General features: G+C 41.6%; 1 protein-coding gene across 1 annotated transcript in view; it reads left to right on the top strand.

Moving 5' to 3' along the window:
- The window catches only part of UNC13C (unc-13 homolog C), a 517,638-nt gene that overhangs the window by 482,585 nt on the left and 12,139 nt on the right, over positions 1-22,914 (top strand). The window contains exons 30-31 of the mRNA XM_019533546.1: positions 20,692-20,784; positions 21,508-21,667. Coding sequence (XP_019389091.1) covers positions 20,692-20,784; positions 21,508-21,667 — 253 coding nt within the window. The remainder of the gene's footprint in view (positions 1-20,691; positions 20,785-21,507; positions 21,668-22,914) is intronic.

Raw genomic sequence — 22,914 nt, 5'->3', positions numbered from 1 at the left:
GAAAAACCTGCTGTCCCCATCACAGTTCCTGTCACCTTACCACTCCAGTGACAGGGGTGAGGGCATGGCCAGAGGCCAGCCATCATGGCCCCCTTAGGCAAGGGGGCAGGAAGGGGGTTATTTCTCCCTCCCTCTGGTGTCTGATGGTGGGGGCAGGGAGGGGGCTTATCCTGCGGCTCACCCCATGCAGAGAGCAACTGGCAGCAGCAGTCAGGGCAGGCAGACCCCAGGTGCAGTCCCCCGGGTCAGAGGGGGTGGAGGGTGGATAAACCCCTACCTGCTCCCTCTGACTTGGGGGTCATGCAGGCTGGCATCTGGCCATGGCCCTGCTGCTACTGCAGTGAGTGGGGAGCACCAGGAGGACCCCAGCCCAGGGCCATGCCAGTGGGACAGGGAGGGAGGAATTAAACCCCCTCAGTGGCCAGTTCCCTTGAGACTACTGCCAGGACTGCCCATGCCCCCGCCACTGGAGCAGCAAGTAGGGAAATGCCTGGCAGGAGCTGCTGCATCCCTGCCTATCAGACCCTTCTGGGGTACATGATGGTGAGACAGGGGAGAGGAGAATAAACCTCTTCCCTGTCCCTTCACCTTAGGGGGGGCTGGCATCTGGCCATGCTCCTGCCCCTGCCCACCCCTGCTCCAGCTAGGAAGCAGAGGGGTGGGGCCAGCTCTGCTCCACTGGAGCAGAGAACACAGCGCCACCCAGGGCTGCAGAGCATGCTGGGATGCTGGGGCACTCTGGTGTAAATTAAACCAGGAAGGGGTCTGGGACAGAAGTTGCATAAACCCATTTGAGCTCAATCAAGTCTGATACTACATTCAACCAGGTTTATCTCAAACTGGTTTTGGCCATTTTGAAACTGGTTTATGTGCACTGAATTTATGTTGTTACAGGTTTAAGCCAGTTTCTGATCACTTAAACTGGCTTATGTGTAACTTCTGTCCCTCACCTAACAGAATTAAGGGCGAACTTTTTGTTTCATTTCACCACACCATCATTATCTCCCTTTTTTTTTTTTTTTACATGCTCAGAAGGTAAATGCTATCAGGAGTGTGTGTGTTGGGGGGAGGGGTGGAGTAGCTCACTTTTTGTTCCACTTGGCACTGAATAACACCAGAACAAAATGTTAAGCAATCAAATGGTTTTGTTCCAACCCACACATTTAAATCAGATGAGCAGTAGCCTCTTTTGCAAATAAATTACAGAACTTAACTACAGTAATTAATTGTTCAAACCATGAATATCACTTTGATTGCTATTAAATATCTCTTCTTGAATATTGCAGACAATTAATTATAACCTGATAACAGAAGTTAGCTTTACTTGTGGTGAGAACTCTGATTTTTTAATACTTAGTCAGCTTAATGTTTAAGGTACTGTGCAGACAGAAACTTACAGTAGTATCCTAAATTATTAGCATCTCTAAACTAAAAATTACTTCCAGAATGGCTGAACATACAGGACAGCAGTCTTTCCTCAGGTTTGACTATACTATTCATTTAAATATAAATACTATATAATACAATAAATACTATACATTTTTTCATCTAGTGTTAAGTGCATAAGATATAATAAACATGGTGGTTGAATTGCAAGATAGTAAACCTGTGATTTTCAAAAACTTTTGTGGGTTTTTGTACCATTAGTTAAGTAGAAAATCAATACCCATCTAAAAACACAAATTCCAGACTGCAGATCCATTTTGTTTTTAAGTGAGAGGGAGACTGGTGTGTGGGCAGCTCAGTGTCTCTATATACACTACCCAGGCTTTTGTGCCCTGGAGAGGTCACTCCAGCTTTGCTTTATCTTTTACACAAGGATTACATTTAGCAAGCTGATGTCTCACTTGGCATAATTCTGTCATCTCGTGAGAGAGACAGAATCCTACTACTACTAGTACTTGAGAATATTCTTCCATCTGAACTGATTAGCAAAAGCTTTACAGATTTTATATGGCAGATGAAAGAGAGGAAACATCTCAAACAAAAAAGAACATATTTAGAACAACTAGAAAAGTCTTGCATAAGAGAATATAACATTAATTGTATCCATTCATCAGGCCCTGCCTTATAAGACATAAAAATAGGTAATGATACGGCATACATTTCAACTGCCAAACCAAAATTAAGGGGTTTTTTTTTTCTTCACTCTGTTGAAAATACAAAAGAAAAAAAAAGCTTTCTATCTTCTGTAGATAGTAGAAATCACAGTTAAATACTACACAAATAGGCACACTATACATAACTACATACCAGACAGGCAGACAAAAATGTCACTATGGGAAGCAAGGAATGGTGAAACCAGATCCTGGATGCCCCTAGAAATACAAGAGAAACTGATTTTTCATGTCTGTTTGAAAACTTATATTTAAATTATGAAGGCCGAACCTTTATTCTATTAATCTGAGGTTCTTAACAGCATATTTTGCATGTATATAGCTTGTGTTGTTCACTTTTGATCTGTATTTTGGACAGGCATTCCTGAAGTAGGACATTTTACTATCTGGGCCTGTTCTAGTGGCAAGTATAAGATTGCAATAACATATTAACATTATCTCATTATGAGACAAAAATAACAAAAATGAAAGGCTGAATGAAAACTGAGAGGCCAGAACAGCCTACGTAAATTAAAAAGAGAACAGCATGATACAGCATAACTGGATTTAGTATAGTGTCCTCTGAAAAACTGCACCATGAAATGTAGAATTAAATTCATTTCTCAGTCTTGTATGGTCGCACATTACTGAAAACGGTATGAAGAATGAAACTATAAATACAGAATTAATACTCTTATAATAATACAAATAAATTCAATACATTAAGAAATAAGACAAAGTAAGTATGTTGAAAGCTAAGCTATAAACAGGCATGGAAAGTATGAAGCATAAGACTTGCACGCTGCATGAGCAACAAGGGACTAGGATGTTGAAGTAACCCTGGAAAAGTTTTTTAAGGGGCAGGGAAGAGTTAGTTAGGGAGCTAATCTATTCTTGCTAACATTACTAGGCTTCATTTCTATTAGCTTGACATGGAATTTCCAAAAGTGAAGCTAAAAACAGATGTCACAGCCTTTTGTCCTGGGAGTCTGCAGATACACAAGCCCATTGTCATACTTCACCTACCCATGAAGTACTTGCTATGAACAGTTCTCAACCCTCCAAAGGTTAAGATGTATTCATAAAACTTATCTGAAATAAACTAAAGACAAAAAAACCCTATCAATACATTTTACAGTATTAACCATATTAGTTCATGAAGAATTTGCTGAATGGTAATGGTTGTGGTAATGGTTGACAACATCTCCCTAGCCTTGCAACTCAAAGATTAAAGCAGTTAAATTATGAATAAAATCTATATTAATGTTCTCTGAGAAGCCTTCTGGAAAATTAACAAAAATTTACTGTAAACATGTTTCTCATCTACCTAGTCAGTATTTTCGCCTGAGCTTTTTTTTAATTCTACTAATTACTTCAGCAGAGAGTTCTGGGTAAAATTTAATGGCACAATATGGTCTAGAGTTTGGTTACAATTTTTCATTCACTAGCTACAGTTCCATCCACAGGGCACACAGAAAAATAGCTCCTAGGGCATCTGTACTTTTTTTAAGTGTAAGATTGAGACCATTATTTCAGAACATCAACAGACTATTACTCCCCTTACGCCTTTTTCAGTTTTAACAAACCTTTGTTATTGTTGCTAAGAATGTGTAAGTAAATTCATTTTGTGCTAGGCAGTATAGTAGGAGTGGGCAATTATTTTGGCTGAAGGGCTATTTAATGAGTTTTGGAGACCTGTCGAGGGCCACATCCATCTCTGTCTTGCTCTCTTCTCTTCATCTCTCTCTCTGTTCCTCTGTCCCTCTCTCTTCCCTATCTCTGTCTCTTCTTCTCTTCTTCTCTTCTTCTGTCCCTCTGTCCCTCTGTCTGTCTGTCTCTGGCTTTGTCTCTCTCTCTCTCTGTTTCTCTCCCCCTCCTTCCCTACCTCCCGAACCCAACTGAAGCTGTAGCTCACTAGGAGCCCCGATGCTGAGCTGTGGACCCAGGCAGAAGCTGCTGCCATGCTGGCTGAGTGGTGGCATCATCTTTGGCCAGATTCTGGAGGGAGTGGGGAGAGACAGCGAGATGAGAAGAGACAGAGAGAGATGTTGCCACCTGCCCAGCACAGCAACAGCTCCTGTGGCACCGCTGCCAGGTTCTGGGTCAGGGCTCTGGGTGGCAGCTTCCACCACGCCAAGAGGGCAGTAGTAGGGTCAGCTGTGGATGCTGCCAGCAGGTACTGCATCTGGGCTCCTGAACTTGCCTACTGCATCCACAGCTCATGCTGCCACCTGCCTGCTGTGAGGGAAGCCCCACCCAGATCCACAGCTGATGCCTGTTACTACTGCTACTGGGAGGAAGCAGTCGTTTCCCTTCTCCCCTGACCCCCCCCGCCCCCCCCCCCGTCCTGGCACCATGCAGCAGCCAGAGCTGCAGGCCACTCAGAGGCCAGACCCAGTGAGTTGGCTGGCAGCCAGCCACCCACAGGCCAGACTGAATCTGTTGGTGGCCTGGATCCAGTCCACAGGCCACATTTTGCCTACCCCTGAACTATAGAGATATACAGCAAACTACAAATCCTGCCCAAAATTATTTATTTATTTATTGGATTTATATGCTGCCTTTTCTGAGAAGGATCAGGGTGGTTTAAAGAACAGCAAAATAATTTATAAAACAAGCAAAAAGGAGAATGAAACAGGAGAAACAAAATTAAGTTATAAAAGCCAATAGTGTTCAAGTAACCTAAAGAGCAAAAAAAAACCCTAAGCAACTTAGAAAAATTCACTATTCTGATATAAATTCATATTTATATATCATAATAGACAAATGCTAGCTTTTGTTATAAGATCCTTGATGACCAAAGCCACTCTTTTCTACTCACTTCCAAAAAAATCCTGCTCTATAACTTGCCTTCTGAATTTTTCATTTCCCTTTGTGTCTAAAAATCTGACATTACAGAAAATCAAATACTTCTAAATACCTTTAATAGTGCAGCTTTCTACAACTGAGTAGACTTACAAACCTTCATACACTGCAGAGTCTCTTGTCAGCCTTGATACTATCACATCAAATGATCCTTGGTTTACTTTTTCTAATCAAATACAAGCCCTCTAAGTCCCTTAAAGTATATCATTCTGCTTGGTGAAAAAACTAATGTAACTCACCAGATCATCAAGAATCTTTGTTGTGTATCCCTGAAGGAAAAGCAGTAAAATATCAACATACTGAATACTGTTACTCAATACAACGATACTCTTCTCTGAAACCTATCTCACCATTCGTTTTATTACTAAAAAGCATTTTGAGTTAGGTTATGATGTTGGCTAGATGCACATAGAGGGGCACAAGAGAAATAATTCCCATATCATTATATCCCCTGTCCAGACACCCAAAACTTAAGACCCAGCCGCCTGCAGAGGGTTCGGGATTGAAAGTATAGTCGGGGGTAGAAAGTTTAGAAAGGTTTAGTATACTAAGACAGATAATGACAGATGATGATAATTTGCATCGGCAACCTATCAGCAGTCCCCTCTGATGCCTGATGTATGACAAGTTTCTCTTTCCACAAGGTTCGGAAAAGATAGGCATCCCTAATTAGCACTGTCCAAGGGATACCAGGAAAGACCCTGGTATTCAGTCCTTGGGCTCCTCGAGATCCACAGGCCATTGATTCAAGTCAGCAGCTAATTAGTCTCTTTCACAAAGCTGCATCTTCCTTCTAAATAATTTCTGGATGTGCCAGCCAGTTTATAACTTCTGAGCTATGCTGATATCTTACAGCCATTCAGATTCCTTTTACTTCAACTGTCCTTAGACTGACGAATAGCAGTACAAGCCTTGAATTCTTCTGATAAGGTTAATTTTAAGTATGCCACAGGGCCTACCATCACTTCTATAAGGCTTTGCTAAATTTACTAGGCCTTACTTCATCTTAGACTTTAATTAGGCTCTTAGCAACAACATATAGCTTAATATTTGAACAAAACACTTGGTCTAATCTTCATAGAGCCTTCAGCAAGCACCTTTATCACACAGACATAATTTTCAGGTGTCACACCTAGTACCTTTTAGCTGAAAGAAATGCAATACCTAACAGATATATATGCAGCACTAGCTCTCCATCCCAGCTCACACAGGTGGCACAGACAGGGCCAAACTTCTTCTCATCCTTCTTTCACATCTGCCACAGGCTCCGACGTGTGTCTGGGCACTTCTATGCCTGTGCGGTGGCAGCAGCCAGACCAGCAGCACAGCAGTTGCTATTTTTGCACCCTACCTCCCCAACCTCAGCACCTGAGTTTGGGGCCCTGGCTGTCCCCACCATTAGCTACCGTGTTGCTTGACATCCTCTCCCCTGCCTTACATGGTTCTGCACTAAAAGTCAGCTTCAATCCACCTCCTGCATTGGAGTTTTAAGAAGGAAGGGCCATTTGCACATTCTTTCTTTCCTAACATACGCTCAGCAGAAGAAATAATTTAGTTAACTGTATTCAACTTTCAGCATTTCAACTTTAACTTAGTTTCATTTGGTAAAAGAGTATTAATGTGTGTGCTATCTATATCTCACTGAACATAAGGGTTCCGGCTGCTGCAAAATGCAGTTTGATTGGTCTTGTGAACACCATCCCTTTTGCAATCCCCCTAAAACTTTTCTGTGTTAATCATTGCATGCTGCACTTATATCTATGACTGCAGCATTTATTCAGTATGTTATGTAAGTTCTAGACAGCTGATTACCATAAAAGCTATAACCTTCATAAATGCTCATTGCTATAAGGGGCTTTTGAAAGATAAGGTTAAGACACAAAACTAAAATTTAAAATGTACAGAATAAGTAGTACAGCCCTACAAATGTCCACCTGTCAAATGGCAGGTGACATTAAAACCAGAAATAATGTTGCCACAACACACAACTTTATTGCAAGTCTCTCAATTTTCTGTGGCCTTTTTGTAAACCCCAGATGTGGGAAATACGATTACTTGAGAATCTCAGGATTTTCTTAAAACATGTTTCTAACTCACCCAGTTGTACAGAAAACCTGAAGGTTTGAACCCAAAGCCAGAAAGCAAATGAAAACAAATTATTATTTCTAAAACTTATTATTTTAGGCTACTGTCACCAATGTTTGAGGGCCTGATATATTATTGCAACCTGGGGGTTGAAATACTGCCCAGATTTCCAGCTAACTGGATTAATGAGAATTTATAGGGGTTGGCATTGGATTTACAACCCAGATACCTTGTTCCAGACAGGCCTAAACCCTCAGACCGACCACGACCTCTCCATTCAATAATACGCAATTTTACTGATACACAGCAATAGCAGATAAGAATAATGCAAACAATTCTATATCTACCAGTCCCAGGGTTCACAGAGTCAAGGTACATCAGGCCAGCATTTGAGCTTCACTCTGAGGTTTTCTCTTGAATGTCGGATGTCAGCACCCTGGAGGCTGGAGGCCAAGGGCCCCCCTGCCACCCCCAGTGGGGTGGGTGAGATGGGCTGGTGGTATGCCCTCTGTCCATGGTGGCTTTGGGTTCCCCTATCAAGAACCCTTTGCTGCTCTGAAATCCCTCTTTTTGTATTCTTTTCACCTCCTGATGACTTCATCATCAGGCATTGTTGATTGGTCTCCCTGTGGTCATCATAATGTCCACATTCTGTTCTGTCCATATTCCTTTTTTACACAAGACTATCACATGCACATATCCCGATTTGGTTCTTTCTGGTTTCTCCTAATTTGACCCATCTACCAAAGCCAGAAATCCCAAGGGCCCTGTAGTTGGGCACTGTGACCTTGCCAACATGGCAGTCTCTTATGTTATGGAACAGTGTGGTACATCTTCAATTTCCCAGCCTGTGTTTCCGCTTGCTGCTTCCTGTGTCAGATACAGTGGGCCTCGAAGTAACTCACAAACAGGCTTTTAGAATCAATTAACCCTTGCTGTTGTCCTGAATTCATAGATTGTTAAGGGCTGGAAGGGACCTTGCAGATCATCAGGTCCAGCCCCCCACCCACTCTAGGCAGGAAGACAACTGAGGTTAGGTGGCCACAGTGAGGTGACTGTCTAGTCTCCTCTTGAAAACCACCAGTGTAGGTGACTGCATCACCTCTGGAGGGAGTTTATTCCACAGTCTGGACAACCTGACTGTGAAGGAGATTTTCCTGGAGAGCCTTCCAGGAGTTCGTATCCACTGATCCTGGTCTTCCGCAGGGGTGCCCTAATGAACAGTTGTTCACTGAGCTCCTGATGCACTCCCCTGATATAGTGGTGAGCTGCCATCAAGTCCCCTCTCAACCTTCTCTTCTTTAGACTAAACAGGCCCATGTCCCTCAGCATTTCCTCATATGGCTTGCCGTGCAAGCCCCTGATCATATGGGTGGCTCTTTTCTGGACCCTGTCAAGTTTTTCCACATCCTTATTGAAGTGAAACGCCCAGAACTGGACACAGTACTCCAGTTGCAGTTTCACCGGTGCTGAGTACAGAGGGAGTATCACTTCCATAGTTTTACACAAGATGCATCAGTTGATGCATGTCAGCATGTTGTTTGCCCTGCTGACCACTGCCATGCACTGACGGCTCATGTTCATATGATGGTCGATCACTACCCCTAGGTCCCTTTCAGCCATGGTGCAAGTCAAGCTGTCACCACCGAGCCGATATGTATGGTGAGGATCATTGTTCTAATGGATATATACTTTACCTACAAGCTAATTCTCAAAAGCAAACCTCTAAATATCATTTTTTTAGTCATCAATAGGTACATGTGTTTTGGAAGGAAGAAGCTAAGAAATTAGAGAAGTAGAAAATTTCATAGGCTAAGTTCTAAAATCCCCAAATAACATGTGAACAGAGTAGGTCAGATTCATTGAAAGAAAATTTAAGCAAAGTAGAGCAATGGAAAGACCAAAAGTCTCAAGCAGCTGAAGAACGACAAGAATGTGATGTGGAAACTAGTGGATAGTGAGCCAGATGTATTGGAGGCAGCTACAGAGGAGGCTATGAATAATTTGAAGTTGATGGAAATTAGGTATTTTGAGGCTTATAGCTGCTCAGGGCAACAAGAAAGTCCTGAAAGATGAAAGATCCCAAGGGAGATGAAAGAGGAAGTCTCAGGCCCATCTGAACAGAAGTCTTCAAATTCTGTTATAAATGTGTTGCTATCAAAACAATAATCCATCTTCTTCAGTATGAAATTTATTAACTTTCATAGATATACAGATATTTTGAAAGCATCGTATATGAAATATTCTCAAACACATTACTCAATACAGAACTACAGAAACTGGGAATATTAGAGATGACTGTTCAAAATACTGTCAGCCTTTATAGTTTATTTTTGATTTTTTGGTTTAGGGCATGTCTTTGTGTGTTTGTTTTTGATGTTTCATCTTTGAGAATACGTCCCAAAAATGGAAAATGATAGCTGTTTAATACACAAACTGTAACATTTCCTCATCTAGGGAATGTATATTTTAATACATTTGGTGATTTCCCATTAAATACCTAATTCAGTTTTTCTCCTCAGAATCGTTGGGCTGTTTTGTCCATTTAGCATACCCTACAGTAAATATTAAACTATGAGTGGGTGGATAGGTTTAACAAACAAAACAAGTGCTTTATTTGTCCTGGTATTCTCTAAACGGATGGCAAAATATTAGCATTCAATTACAATTTGAAATCAATTACAAGTTGAGAATAGATTCATAGCTTTGAATGAGCTTTGATCTTTACCACTTTCCTATCAAATAATAAAGTATAAAGTTATACATGCATGCAGTACTAATAACTGTCAAAGCACAAGCAGGTGCTAAGCGTCATACACCCAGAAACATATACTATGATCTCCTTGGGACACTGTGTAAGCAGCTTAGTGAAAGCTAACTTCCAAAAAGGAGCCACTGTTCACTCCCCTATGAATAACTTCTACAGGAAGTGGCACCTGAGTACTGAAAATAGGCCCTTCAAATGGCTTGGCATCCTTTATTTCTAAATCCTCTTGAACCTGAGCGCATAAAAAGGCTGTGGGTCATTGCTTTCTGTGGCCAGGTTGGGCAAAAATTGTCACTTCTGTCTGCAACCATCTTAGCTGCTAAGTATCATTTTGGTCTAGTACTTAGGTCCTTAGCATCCTGCTTAGCTGCTACATACTCCCAGCCTCAATTTCCCTAAGTACATAACTGCATGCCCAGAAGTGTCTCAGTGCTGAAAGCTGTCTTTCATGCCTAAGTCCTGTCATGAATTGAAATCTAAGCACACTTCTGCCTACCTTGCCTGCAGGACTTGGATCAAGTAGCATTCTCAGAGTATACCTAATGTACCAGGCTTCATGTAAAACACAGCTGGAGAAGACAGTGCCAATGTGGTCAGCCCCATTTTATTCAACAGCTCTGCTTTTCTAGCCATCTAGGATACTGGAGACATACTGGAGTCTAGGGCATGGGCAGGCAATTATTTCAGCTGGAGGGCCACTTAACAAGTTTTGACAAGCTGTTGAAGGCCACAAAGGTACCGCTGCCCCTTTAAAGGTGCCTCACCTCCTAGTCACCATTTTGGGACTCAAAGTCCCACCCTCTAACCCCTGACCTTTGCCACCAGATGTCCCACCCCTTGCCCCATAAGCACTCCATTTGGGATGGGGGGGTTGCCATCTTGGAACCAAAAAACCCCAAATAATATACTAAAAATCAAACATGTACAATAACATATTTTAATTTTATTTTTAAAAGATATTTAATCCTAAATTGTGTGTGTTAGTGTCATGTATGTAGAGGTGACTGCATAATAGATAAAAATGAGGGCTTAATCTTGTATATTGCATGGTATAGATGGGTGGGGAGATATTTGTGAGTAGGTATGGGGCTTGTGGGGGATGTGGATGTGGGTGGGTTTGTGGTGGGCTTGGGGGTATTTGTGGGGATGTGTGAGTGGGTATGGGGCTTGTGCGGTGTGTGAGGGGGTGCATGTGTGGGTAGCAGTGAGTGGGGCTTCCCCTATAGGCACACACATATGTATGAGGAGGGGTGTGGAGAGTGTGGGTGGGTGCAGTGTCTGTGTGGGTGAGGGTTGTGGTTGTAGGGTTTACAGGGGAAGGTTTGTGGGTATGGTGGAGTGTGCTGGGAACCCCCCATGCGCATGTCTCCCTGAGCTGGTCGGCATCTGCCCCCAGAACATCCCAGAGCCCACATGCCCTATGGTGCCTCCCTGCCACCAGCAGCAGTGTGCAGTCCCAGCACATCCTGCACTCACCAGCAGGAGCTGCTCCTCTCCCTCTTTTCTGCTCCCACTGCCCTACTGACCAGCCCAGAGGTGGTGGTGACATCCATGGAGATGCAGAGTAGCCAAGTACAGGCTCCGGGCATGCTGCAGGAAGTGCCAGACAGTGGCGAGGGGAAGGGGCCACTTTTCCCATGCACCAAGCGCACTTCTGACCCCCTGGGCTGCTGCAGCTGTTCAGTGTGAGCAGGTGAGTTCACAGCAGGCACAGGGAGGGTGGGGGCTGCATGTGTGTCCCCGCCAGTACTGTGGGACTGGTGCCAGCAGCAGTGACAGCTGGAAGGAGGTGCCTAGAAAGGTAATCCAGCTGTGTAGCCACCCCAGACCCTCTGTGTGCCCAGGCAGGATGGAGCCTGGGCCAGGCAGGACCAAAGCATCTGCTGCAGCCCAGACAAAGACCCTCCACAGCCAGATCCATTCTGTGGGCTGTATTTTGCCCACTCCTGGTCAGTCCCTCTTTTGCATGTGGGATTTGAACTCGCATCTTCTACATCTTGGGTAACTGCTGTAACCATAAAGGTGCAAGGTATGCTGCATAGCCAAGCTGTGCAGAGGCTTGGATACTCATTTGGGAAAGATAGCCCTGGGCTCCAGTTCCTTCTGTGCTTAGTGAATAGTAAATAGTGAACTACTCAGTGAAGAAGGGACTGGAACACACGAGTCTCCTTTCTCAGGTGAGTGGTCTGCCACTGGGCTTAAGTCATGCTCACCTACTTTCCCTATCTTTTATCCAGTTAGTGTCTGGTATTTCCATGCAAAGTAGAACAGCTTCAACAAGAAGAAATGAGAACACCCACAGGCTAGGTAATTCCATGGCACAGTCCTGAGAGATGCAAAATGTGAGTTCAAATCCCCTAGGTCAGAAAAGGGAACTAAAAACATGTCTCCCACATCCAGGTACAAATGCTTTAACTCCTGAACTATTAAATAGAAGGGGACCAGGGCCATCAACTCCTCCTGTCATTAAAAAGAAAGACTCCCATGTTTTTCAAAGAAAGAATTTACAACTTTAAAGCTGTAAATCCTGAGTAATGATAGGAAGCTCCCTTTATAGGCCTGAGTCCTACAGAGGGGCAGGACTTCTCAGCATTTCCTGCTGACTACCTAAGGTGCTCAGTATTTTGGCTTTGGGAAATCCCATTTTTAGAAACACAACTTTGCCCATGCACTGTTTTGGGAGCCTCCGTGCCTAAACTGCATGTTCTGAATTCCACCAGGCAGCTAGGTGCCTAAAACTAGGTGCTGCAGTCCTCAGCAACCTGACAACTAAATCCCTATTTGGGACTCATATTTTTTAATTTAATTTTAAAAAGTTACTGCTGGTGGGGAAGAGTGATATTCAGCTTGAAAAACTGAAGTGGACAATCATATAAAACATGGAGAGATTCATGGAGAAGTGACACAGATAGCACAGGACAGGAAAACATAAAACTCTAAAGTAACCAGCTCAGAAATACTCTATTCAGTTCTGGACCCCTTCTCTCCCCCCAAAAATATTCACAAATTGAACGAAGCCCAGTGACAGCAACAAAACTTGTAGCCCAGAACAAACAGCCAGTAGCCCTCAACAAACTCACCCCTACTGGTAACTTCTGAAAGCTTCTGTGAAACCTGAACTGCCTTTACCTCAGTGCATTTAAATGAATTGTCAGACCTGTCTGTTCATCTAGATGAGTTGCTTCATGGTGAATTTCTGAAGGGTGACTAAGCCTTCTTGATGAGCCTTTGCAATAAGTTAGTCATTCATCTGACTTGTGATAAAATATTTCTAAAACCAGTAAGACAGAAGACAAAGTAAAACCTCTATCTGAGTCTTCAAGAGTCTTCTGGAACAATACAGTTGTCTTTATGCTTGGGAAGTTCTGCATTATATCTGGCTCGTTGCATATTAATAAGTTAAATAAATAACCTTTCTCCACTGCTTCAGAGTGCTCCTCCAGATTCTATATAGGACATAATCATATCCCAAAAGCTCAGTGGCAGTTGTACAACTGGGCTAAGATCCAGTCAAATTTTGTCCCATCCTGGGCACCTGCTAGGATTATTTAACAAAAAGGTCGCTGTTTTCCAGACATGTCCTGCAAATCTTGTCAGTGCAGTGCAGGACTATGACAGGGACAAAGGGGAAACAGGAACACATTCTGTCATTGCCCTTATAAATATGCTGCAGTGAGGTAAGTCTTTCCTCTTTCAGCATATCTTCATGGTTTCTATTGTCTCTGCATCCACCAATAACCAAGGTTAGACTCCATGCTGCATAATTGTCTTCTGTCATTTCTGGGATTAAGCAACAGTAGACAAAAGAAATGAGAAAAAAAGACATTAAAAACAGAAGTTGCCATGTTCAAACCTGCTGTTAAAGTTGTATTCACTATGGGAGGAAATGCAAGTCTCCTCTTGAAGAATAAAAATGTTCCATTCTTCTGTCCTCCTAAAATCAGACTCCTCTGCAGAGCGAAGAGAATTGCAAAATATTTGAAACTGGTTTAAGACAAGACTGGTTGAATATAGTATCAGACTTAACTGATTTGTGTCAAACCAGTTTAAGAAACTTCTGTCCAAGACCCCTTCCTGGTTCAAGTTAAATCACAGTCCCCCAGCATCCCAGCATGGTTTCCAGCCCTGGGATGTGCTGTCTTTTTCAGAGAGCAGAGCTGGCTCTTCCCCTCTGCTCTCTAACTAGAGCAGTGAGGGCTGGCTGACAAAGGGGTTTGGGGGGCAAGCCCAACTGGGAATGCAGCCTAGTCTACAACAGAAGACTGCCCCACCAGACAAACCCCAGCTGGGGTCAGGGGCCAGGGAGAGGGGTTAAACACCCTTTCCCCTGTTCAAACTTACTGCTACCTGCAGTTGTGGACTACAAATCCCAGAGTCACCTAGAAGCAGTAAGAGGAAGTAATAAGCAACCCTGTAGAGTTCTGTTGCTGTGATTTTAGACTACAAATACCAGAGACCTCAAGGGCAACAGGAATAAGACATGAACACACAGCTCATGCTGGCTACATCCAGAGAGCTATGCTGTAGTGCCCCCAGGCTTCTGGCCTGAGCCACTGCAGGCATGTGGCTGCATTACCTGAATCAAAGGTAAATGTCTGTCCAATTCTGTTTCAATTTAATCTGTGCAGCTTAGACTAACCTGCAGGACTGAATCAATTAAGCCTCGGGCTTTTTGGCTATCTGTACTTAGCCAAAGTGATGTTTTAACAAATTATTATTGTGACTATTTTAAGATATTGTATCACAGGCAAAGAACTTTTGAAATATTCCTGCCTGAAAATCTGCAATGCTGAGAACATGGGGAGACATTCTTTCTTGCTATAAAAAGATTTGAGGTCATTGATTTAATGGAGTTTTACCCATTTATAACAAATTAATTATAGATTGTAATAGATTATAATTATAGTACCTGTTCAATTTCGAGGGTTTCTTCTTTTACTAGATAAATTTTGCTTCATACTACAACACTACATCTTAGTGCTAACATACTGAGAAACTGACCACAGTATCACTGAGTTTAAAAATACATACCCAGATTGATGCTCATGGAGACTTACTGGATCTAGCTTTAAGGGCACTGCAAGCAGCATAATTTTGGCTGTGTGGAGCTTAATGTGGGTGACAAAACCCATATAAGGAAGTAGATTAACTCTGAAGATTAGCCTGCATTGAGATCTGTGCTACCAAGAGTTACAATGCAACTGATGTTTTAAAGCTTGCTCAGGTAGCTCTACAAGAGCTGTAGTAGCTGCAAGGACTGCAGTGCAGATACACCCAATGTGTGTGCAACTGCATGGTCAGAAGGCCCATGTATCAGTTAGGGATTTGTGTGTGTCCCTCCACACATGCACAGGCAGTGGTATAAGTAGGGCAGAGCATCTGGGACAGCTACCCTAGGCACTGTCTTGGGTGGAAAGGGTTTAAAAAAAAAAAAACACAGCTGCTGCCTGAGCTGCACACTGGTGCTAGAATTAGTGGCAACTGGAAGTCGCCAGTGTCCTTTTGTGTGCCAAATGCCCAGGTGCCCAACCACTAAGCTCTTGCTGAAAATTAGCAAATTGTTAAAGACAAGCACTGTGGATTTGCATTCATTTTTATTGCAAGATAGTTATGCACTTCCATAAAATATTATAAATAAGCAATCACATCAAAGGAAATCTGAGGCTTACTATTCTGCTTACCTAACCTACTGTATCTGTTATTTGCTCATTATAATGGCATAGAATTTCCTTATATGTAACTGCAAGTATAGTCAACAGTGGACACATCTACCATATTTACAGAATATGGCTGGAAAATAATACATAGCACTTAATGTACAGTGGCTAGGAGGCCCTATGGTAGAACCTTGAAGCTAAATTGGTATGTATATGTTACATGCTCCTCAGAGACTATAAAGTCATCAGATCACCTATATAAATCCACCTTTATAAACTTTTACTACAGAAGCCAAACTACAGGAATTGCTCACTATTCACACGTTTGGCATTCTTGGTTTCAAATATTTGTGAATGCAGAACTGGCCTCTTAAATACATTTACAGGAGCTCCTCAGGAACGCCATGCTTGCCACTGCCAGGCTCCTGCCATTCGCAACGCAGCTGTGCCCCCCCAACCCCAGCCGCCAGGACACTGCGCTCACGATGTTCATGAACATAGTGCCATATTCCACCATTCACGGAGATCTCAAAAACGTATACCCCGCGAATAGCAAGGGTCGCCTGTATCTGAAAATCATGCTCTAATTACTACTTTTCAGTGAGAACACATAGGAGGTGTATGTGCATGCTTGCAGAAATGCACACACTTCCAGAACAGTATTAGGATTTTTTCCATTTGCATTTTATTATTTGTTACTCCTAGATTATCTGGCCCGATAATCTCACATATGTTGACATTCAGGATAGGCACTAGAGCCCATCTTTTGTCCCCAGCTATCTCAAAGCAGCTAGTGCCTTGGGCAACCAGCATCTGTGGCTAGAGTATGGTTTTTCACTTCTAGATTTTGAGATAATTTGTTTCCAACAGAACAACTACCTTTTTAACATATGACAAGTACCTGCATAGGTACTTTAATGCTTTGCTTTCATATACATGCATAAATAAAGTGTGAAGTCACAGCTTTGGGGGAAATTACCCATTGGTAGATGAACAGATTTAAGGCTTTTCAATATGAAGTAGAATCATTAGCATGTTTGCAAAGCTTCCCATGAGATGAACTTCAGTGTTAAAGGAGGGAGAGTGCTATCACACTTAACTGTGCAGGGCTAACTATTTGCTATCAGGAAAATTGCTCTGTTATATGTGATTGGATAAAAGCACCTTCCTATAATCAGAATTGCTAAGTGCTGTACTGCAGAGGCTGCTTCTGGCATGACCTTACTTAAACCAGCAGAGAGAAAAGAAACATGAACAGACACAATAGATATCAGAGACTTGAGAATAAACTGATAATTGTGAAGGTCTGCTATAGCTACCATTTACAAACACTAAATGCCCTAGACTTCTCTAGCTTGTTCAGTGGCTCTATTATGAGAATAGAAGAAAAAACAGGAAAACATGAGCATCTTCATATTTCTAGTTCTGTGCATATTATGTACGAGCTGTAAGCTACATAAATGCAATACACTTTAAAGAGCCCATCTACATTAATGACCACAAGGAAAGGATGAATAAAACACATGTAATGAAAAGAACCTTACTGAGTAGGAAGTACATGCTAGGAAATATCTTGTTCTAAGAAACTCTGAGCTAGAGTTTTTGCTGATGTAAATTATAAGAAACTTCATAGGCATGAAGTTATTGCGGACTTACCTTGCCATACCTGAGAGCAGAGTTTGTCCCAGTATGATGTAATGATCTTTTAAGACTGACTTTAAAATCCACTAGAATTCTCCAGTAGAACTGGTCACATTTTTCACTGCAAATTATTTTTGTTGCAAATGTGCAGCCCCTTTTTCCTTTGTGAGCTTGCTACTGAATATACCTACATTCTTCAAATATGCTTGCCAGTCATTGGGTAGCTTGGATGAGAGAAGATTGTTTACAGTGGCTGGGATTCTCCAGAGCACCTTAGTATTGGCCAAACTCTACTTCCTCTGAACTCAACAGCTAAAGGCATTTCTTGAAATTTTGGTGGTTCCTGGGGAGTAGGGGGAGGGAAGTGAGCACACAGGGGCTCCTGCATTTGTGACAGCAGTATGAACTTCTTGCCACCAAAGCAAAAACTCCTTGAACGGGGGCTACAGAACTCCCTGGGGATTGCTATTCTGGTAGCTGCTCACCTACCTGAGGCTGATGCCCCCCACTTGCCCCCACTCACAAGTTATGTGATTGTTAATGATAAAAGTCTCATTAACCTCAATGGCAGCAGTTAAGCCAATACTCTGTGCTTCTGAGGATCCCATCTGAAGTATTTAGCTTGGTCTGTCACTATTGATTCCTTGTGGTATACAACTCGTCCAAATGACATGGTTTCTTTCTGTTCTCTGGTCAGTCAACAAAAGTTAAGAAAAGAACAAAAGAACAGTGGCTGACAGATAAAATATATTTAGATTACATATGAATTTCTTTATTTGCATTTGAATATTGATAATCAAATGTAGAACCCATTTTTCTCGCACACTCCCATGTATCTGTTCAAAAATGACAAGAGAGCAGAATCGGGGTTGAAAGAAGCAGTAGTTAGTGTAACCAGAAGTTTAAAACTTCATAGGGAAGTCAAGGATGGAGGGTTTTGCCTTCTTTTTTTATATAAGTTAGCAAATTTGAATTTGCCTGGCATTTTAGTTCAAGTTAAGAACACACTGTTTTTCACAGTGAAGACAATATCATAAGTGGCCCCAATGAAATGACAGACAATACATGTGGACTAAACTATGACTCAGAAAACCCAAACAAGCAGAAACTAGTCCTGCCTAAGCATAATTGCAAAAAAAAAGTTTTCTAAATGCCTCCTTGTTTATTGAGAAAATATTTTACATTTGATTTTTTGTTCAGCCAAAAAAACCCTGTTCTTCCAGGAAGCAGAAATTGAGTGTCAGCACTAATTAATAAATGTTGGACAGTGATGGATGGGCTAGAAAACATTAGGTTTCCCTTAGAGAAAGAAATCAGTTTGAAATATATCACCTCTAGCATTCCATAGTTTCTTTTCTTATTACTAAAGGACAGTTCTACAGATAGACAAGCTCAATAGTGGAGAAAGCGATTTAAACTGGTTGATACGTCTGTTTGGGGAAAGAGTTTGAATATTTCAGTTGTACTTGGACCATTTTGATGCACCTTACATGAATTTAAGAATAGTGTTTTGAAAGATGCAGTAATTTTCATTATTTATTGTGAAGTGGATGCTGAATGATTCAGTAGCTTTATTAGGGACTTAAGATAGTAAAGATTTCTCTGTAGAATTATCAGTCTACACTGAACAGCATAATGGCTACAAACTTCTTGTCACTAAAACCTGCTGTGTAACAAATTGCCTATTTACATGTCATAAATGGTCTAAACCATCTGCTTGATATTGGAATACATTGAAAAATAAAGTTATATGAGCACCTTGAAATTTAGAAGTGGTAGCTAAGAAGAGTGTTACTGCTCAAGGCGTTAAAATAATTATATTTTAAAAAATGATTGCTTCCGATCATGATTTTTAGCTAGTGAACTCATGACAGTGTTACGGTTTAAGCCACTTGAGGCTGTAAAACACAGGATATTGCTCTCAAGTACTCTTAGGTGAGTAGTGAGTTTCCAAATCTTGACATGTCAAGGGAAAAAAACTTGTTCTTTCAAGCAGTGTCCCCTAGGGTGAATGTATATAATTGACCTTGCAGTGTTCAGCCAATTCAGAGCATGTAATTATAGATTATTCCAAGATGACCAAAAAGCATCACTGTAGAACATATTTCAAGAAAGCCATTTAGATGCAAAGCCTAGAAAGAGCAGATTAAGCCAAGGTCCAAGGTGCCATATCTGAGCAGGCAGGGTCCTGCCACTGGCCTCCCTAGCAGGAATTCTGGTGTTCCCTATTCAAAAATTGAAAAATTCCTGATAAAAAAAATCCCAAAGTCACTCTGTAATATACTCTGAAATCCATGTTCCTCCACAAGTAAAACAAAAGACCACTATATATATATAGAGAGAGAGAGAGAGAGTGAGAGACAGCGGTCAGTTGGGCAATGTTTTATTGATATATCTACAGTGTTAAAGCAACTCGGAAGCCTACCAGTGTCTCTATCATTGTAATAAAGTGAATTCTAAATACCTATATGTATACAGTCTCCCCACAGGGGCCAAATGACAGGCAGGGTGGGGCTGGGCAAGGCAGAGATTGGAGGGGCTTGGGGGACAGGCAGGGAGTGGGACTGGGTGTGGCAGCGATCTGGGGCACCACATGAGTGGGGCAGGGCCAGCAGAGGTCCCCCCCACAGTCCCCTCCTTCCCCCCCATCCCCCTACTTACCAGCACTGGAGCCTGGGTCCAGCTCTCTGTGGCTGACATGCTGCTTGTCCTACATGGCTGTTACCAGAGCATCTCTATGGAGGACCCAGCCTTTGGTTGCCTCAGGGCAAAGTCCCGGTCCATGCCCCTCTTTCTTTCACTCCAGTTTTTTTGACCCCTGGGTATCCAGGCGTCTAATTTTGCCCCTGCGCTGCAAACTTGCAGTGTGGGAAACCTTTTCCCATTCCCACGCATGCCTTTTGCAACATCTCAAAGGGCTTTGAGACTCTGCAAGATGTACATACGCACTCGTCTGGATGTGCCCACACAGTGTTACTGCACAGTAAGGTGTCTACACATGCGTTACTGCACAGTAACTAATTGGGAGTAAATTTGAGACTTGCATGATGCCTGCAAAGCCCTTTTATGGCACTACATAAATAATACAGTATATAAATAATATAAAAGTAGTTTTACAGAAGTGTTCATGCAGACAAATATTGACATGTATATCCATACAAAAAATTCAGCAAAAACAATCAGGGTGGTCATTTTTTGAATTTAAGATTTCCAGTGAAAGACTGTCCATGTGTGTGTAGACACCTTACTGTGCAGCAACACTTTGTGTGTGGACTGACTTGGGACTAAAGTTAGTTCTACTAAATATATACTCTAGAAGCAAGTATTTGCAGTCACCAGGTACAGTTGTGTCAGAATCATTTCTAAAGCTATAACCATATCTTATCTAAACATCAAATAGACCTGAAACATTTACAAGAATAAAATATGAGGGAAAAGTGAGAAACAAATACATTTCACCTTCTGCAAACAAAATGTTCTCTATTTATTCACCTATTTCTTATTGTCAGATCCTGTTGTTATATAGTCTTCTTGATGTGTTGAGGAGTCAATAGTGTTAAACTACTTTTTATTATTTCAGGTCAATCTATCAATAATTCAGTGGGTGAGATCTCTGTACAGGTGGATGTCTGTATGCATCCTGGAACTGGTGAACATAAGGTTACAGTAAAAGGTAAGTCTCAAATACCAAGTCCAAAATTAACACTGCATTTTTAAGTAAAAACTTACAATGCTAAAAGAAAAGGTTATGTACTTTTATATCTGGTTCCTAGCAAAAATCAAAGTCAATCCTGTGTTCAATTTCAAGGTCTCAGGCTAGAGGCTCACTAGGAGCTATATCTGTATACATCAATAGAGTTAGCAAATATACATTGAGGATACAGAACAACATTGGCATTTATTATTATATAGAGTTATTCAACCAAAGTAAAACTTGTGATGTGACAAACTATATTTATACTTTTTGTATATAATTTAGATTTTAAAATGCTGCAACAGAATTAGATAGTGAATAATGTCACTTTGAATAAATAATATCCAACACTGTACTGGCAAGCCTAAATTCCAAAGTGAACCAATTATGTTTAGATTAGCATCTACTCATGTTTGAGGTGATGTTATGAAAGCAGGCAAAACTAAGGAATAATGTAAACTGTTGGTGAAATAGCAGATCACTAGAATTATAATTTATGGTACTTCCTATACAGTGGAGCATGAATAAAGCTATTGCTGACTTTTGTCAAGTATGGATTTTTCTACAAGAAAGATCTAGGAACATTCTCCAATGGTCTTTTATTGCATGTATTAAGCCAATAAACAAACAGAAATAATTACTAGTATCTCTCTCTTGCAAAGGAGTTTTAATTACAAGTCTAATCCCTATTACTCTTTTTAGTCATGGCAATTAATGACCTACACTGGCAAACAACAGCTATGTTCCGCCCCTTCGTGGAGGTCTGTATATTGGGTCCTCACCTGAGCGACAAGAAGAGAAAACATGGTACAAAGACAAAGAGCAACACTTGGTCACCAAAATACAATGAAACCTTCCAGTTGTAAGTCTTTTGTTTCTTTAGTTGAATATTTTATACATTTTACAAATAATTTTGTAGCTTAAAAAAAAAGCAAAAAAAAAAAAAAAGAAAAGAAAGCTGTAGTCTACAGTGAGCCCCTCAAATGCCACTGCATCTGCTCTGAGGAAATTACTCACAACACTCACCTGGCCAGCCTTAAATCTGTCTTTATACAACAAGCATACTTCAGCAGAGAAAGAGACTGTATCTTTGAAAGAGCCACCCAAATAGCCCGCAGTAGTCTCCTACCATAGAAAAAGAAACCTCCTTGTCACACCCACCCCTGGTGAATACCTGCCATGCCACATTGGAACTGCTTAGAAGAATTATAAAATAATTACAGCCTATACCTGACAAAGATTAAACCTTGAGAGAAATATTCTCAGATCCTCTGCTCCTGGATTTCAAGCAATCATCTTCACCTTGCCCAACTCATCACCAGAAGCAAACTCCCTACTAAATAGATTCAAAACCTGTCAACACATCTCCAAAGTCCCAACAACAGGTTTGTTGTCCCCCCACAACAAATCTATCAGAATCCATGAATTCTACACATGCCTTTCCCAAAATATGACATATCTGATCCAATGCGCCAAATACCCTCATGGTAACATGGGGGAAACTAAAACTACAAAGTGGAATGAACTCTCACAGAAAAAGTGCAAGAGAGACACACACACAAAACTGCCAGTAGGAGCACATTTTTCATTAAACAACCACTCCTATTCCAACTTCAGTATCCTTGTGATAAGGGGAAACCTACCAAACACCTTAAAAATGAGTTTGGGAATAAAAATTCATAAACTGACTGCCTCTTTTCTACCTTGGAGAACTCATTACTACAGCAGTCTCCCTTGCTCGCCTGTGGCAGTCCTTCACCCTGTTATTCCCCACCTCCCCGCCCTTATCTACCCACTGTTTTCCTAATTTCCACCTATTTACATTCTCACTAACTTCCTGTCACACTTTTAGCTTCTTTCGTTACTTGGAGATCCCAGAACAGCAGCAGAGTCTCTCTATGCCTGAAGAAGGGTACTTGTACCCAAAAGTTTGCAAACAACTTTTTAATTGGTATAATAAAAGATATCACATCTACCCAAAGAACCTTGTATGGACACTAAGGGCATTTGTACATGTGCTCTGGGAGTGGTGTGGGGAGGGGGAGAAGGTCCTTTAATTAAAGCGCCTGAAGCATCATGTGTATCAGCATCCCTGTGCTGAAAAATGGG

This window comes from Crocodylus porosus, unplaced genomic scaffold (assembly GCF_001723895.1).
Source record: "Crocodylus porosus isolate Cpor-Errol unplaced genomic scaffold, CroPor_comp1, whole genome shotgun sequence".
NCBI lineage: Eukaryota > Metazoa > Chordata > Crocodylia > Crocodylidae > Crocodylus > Crocodylus porosus.
The sequence above is the reverse complement of the archived record's forward strand: the minus strand, read 5'-3'. Positions and strand labels throughout refer to the sequence as shown.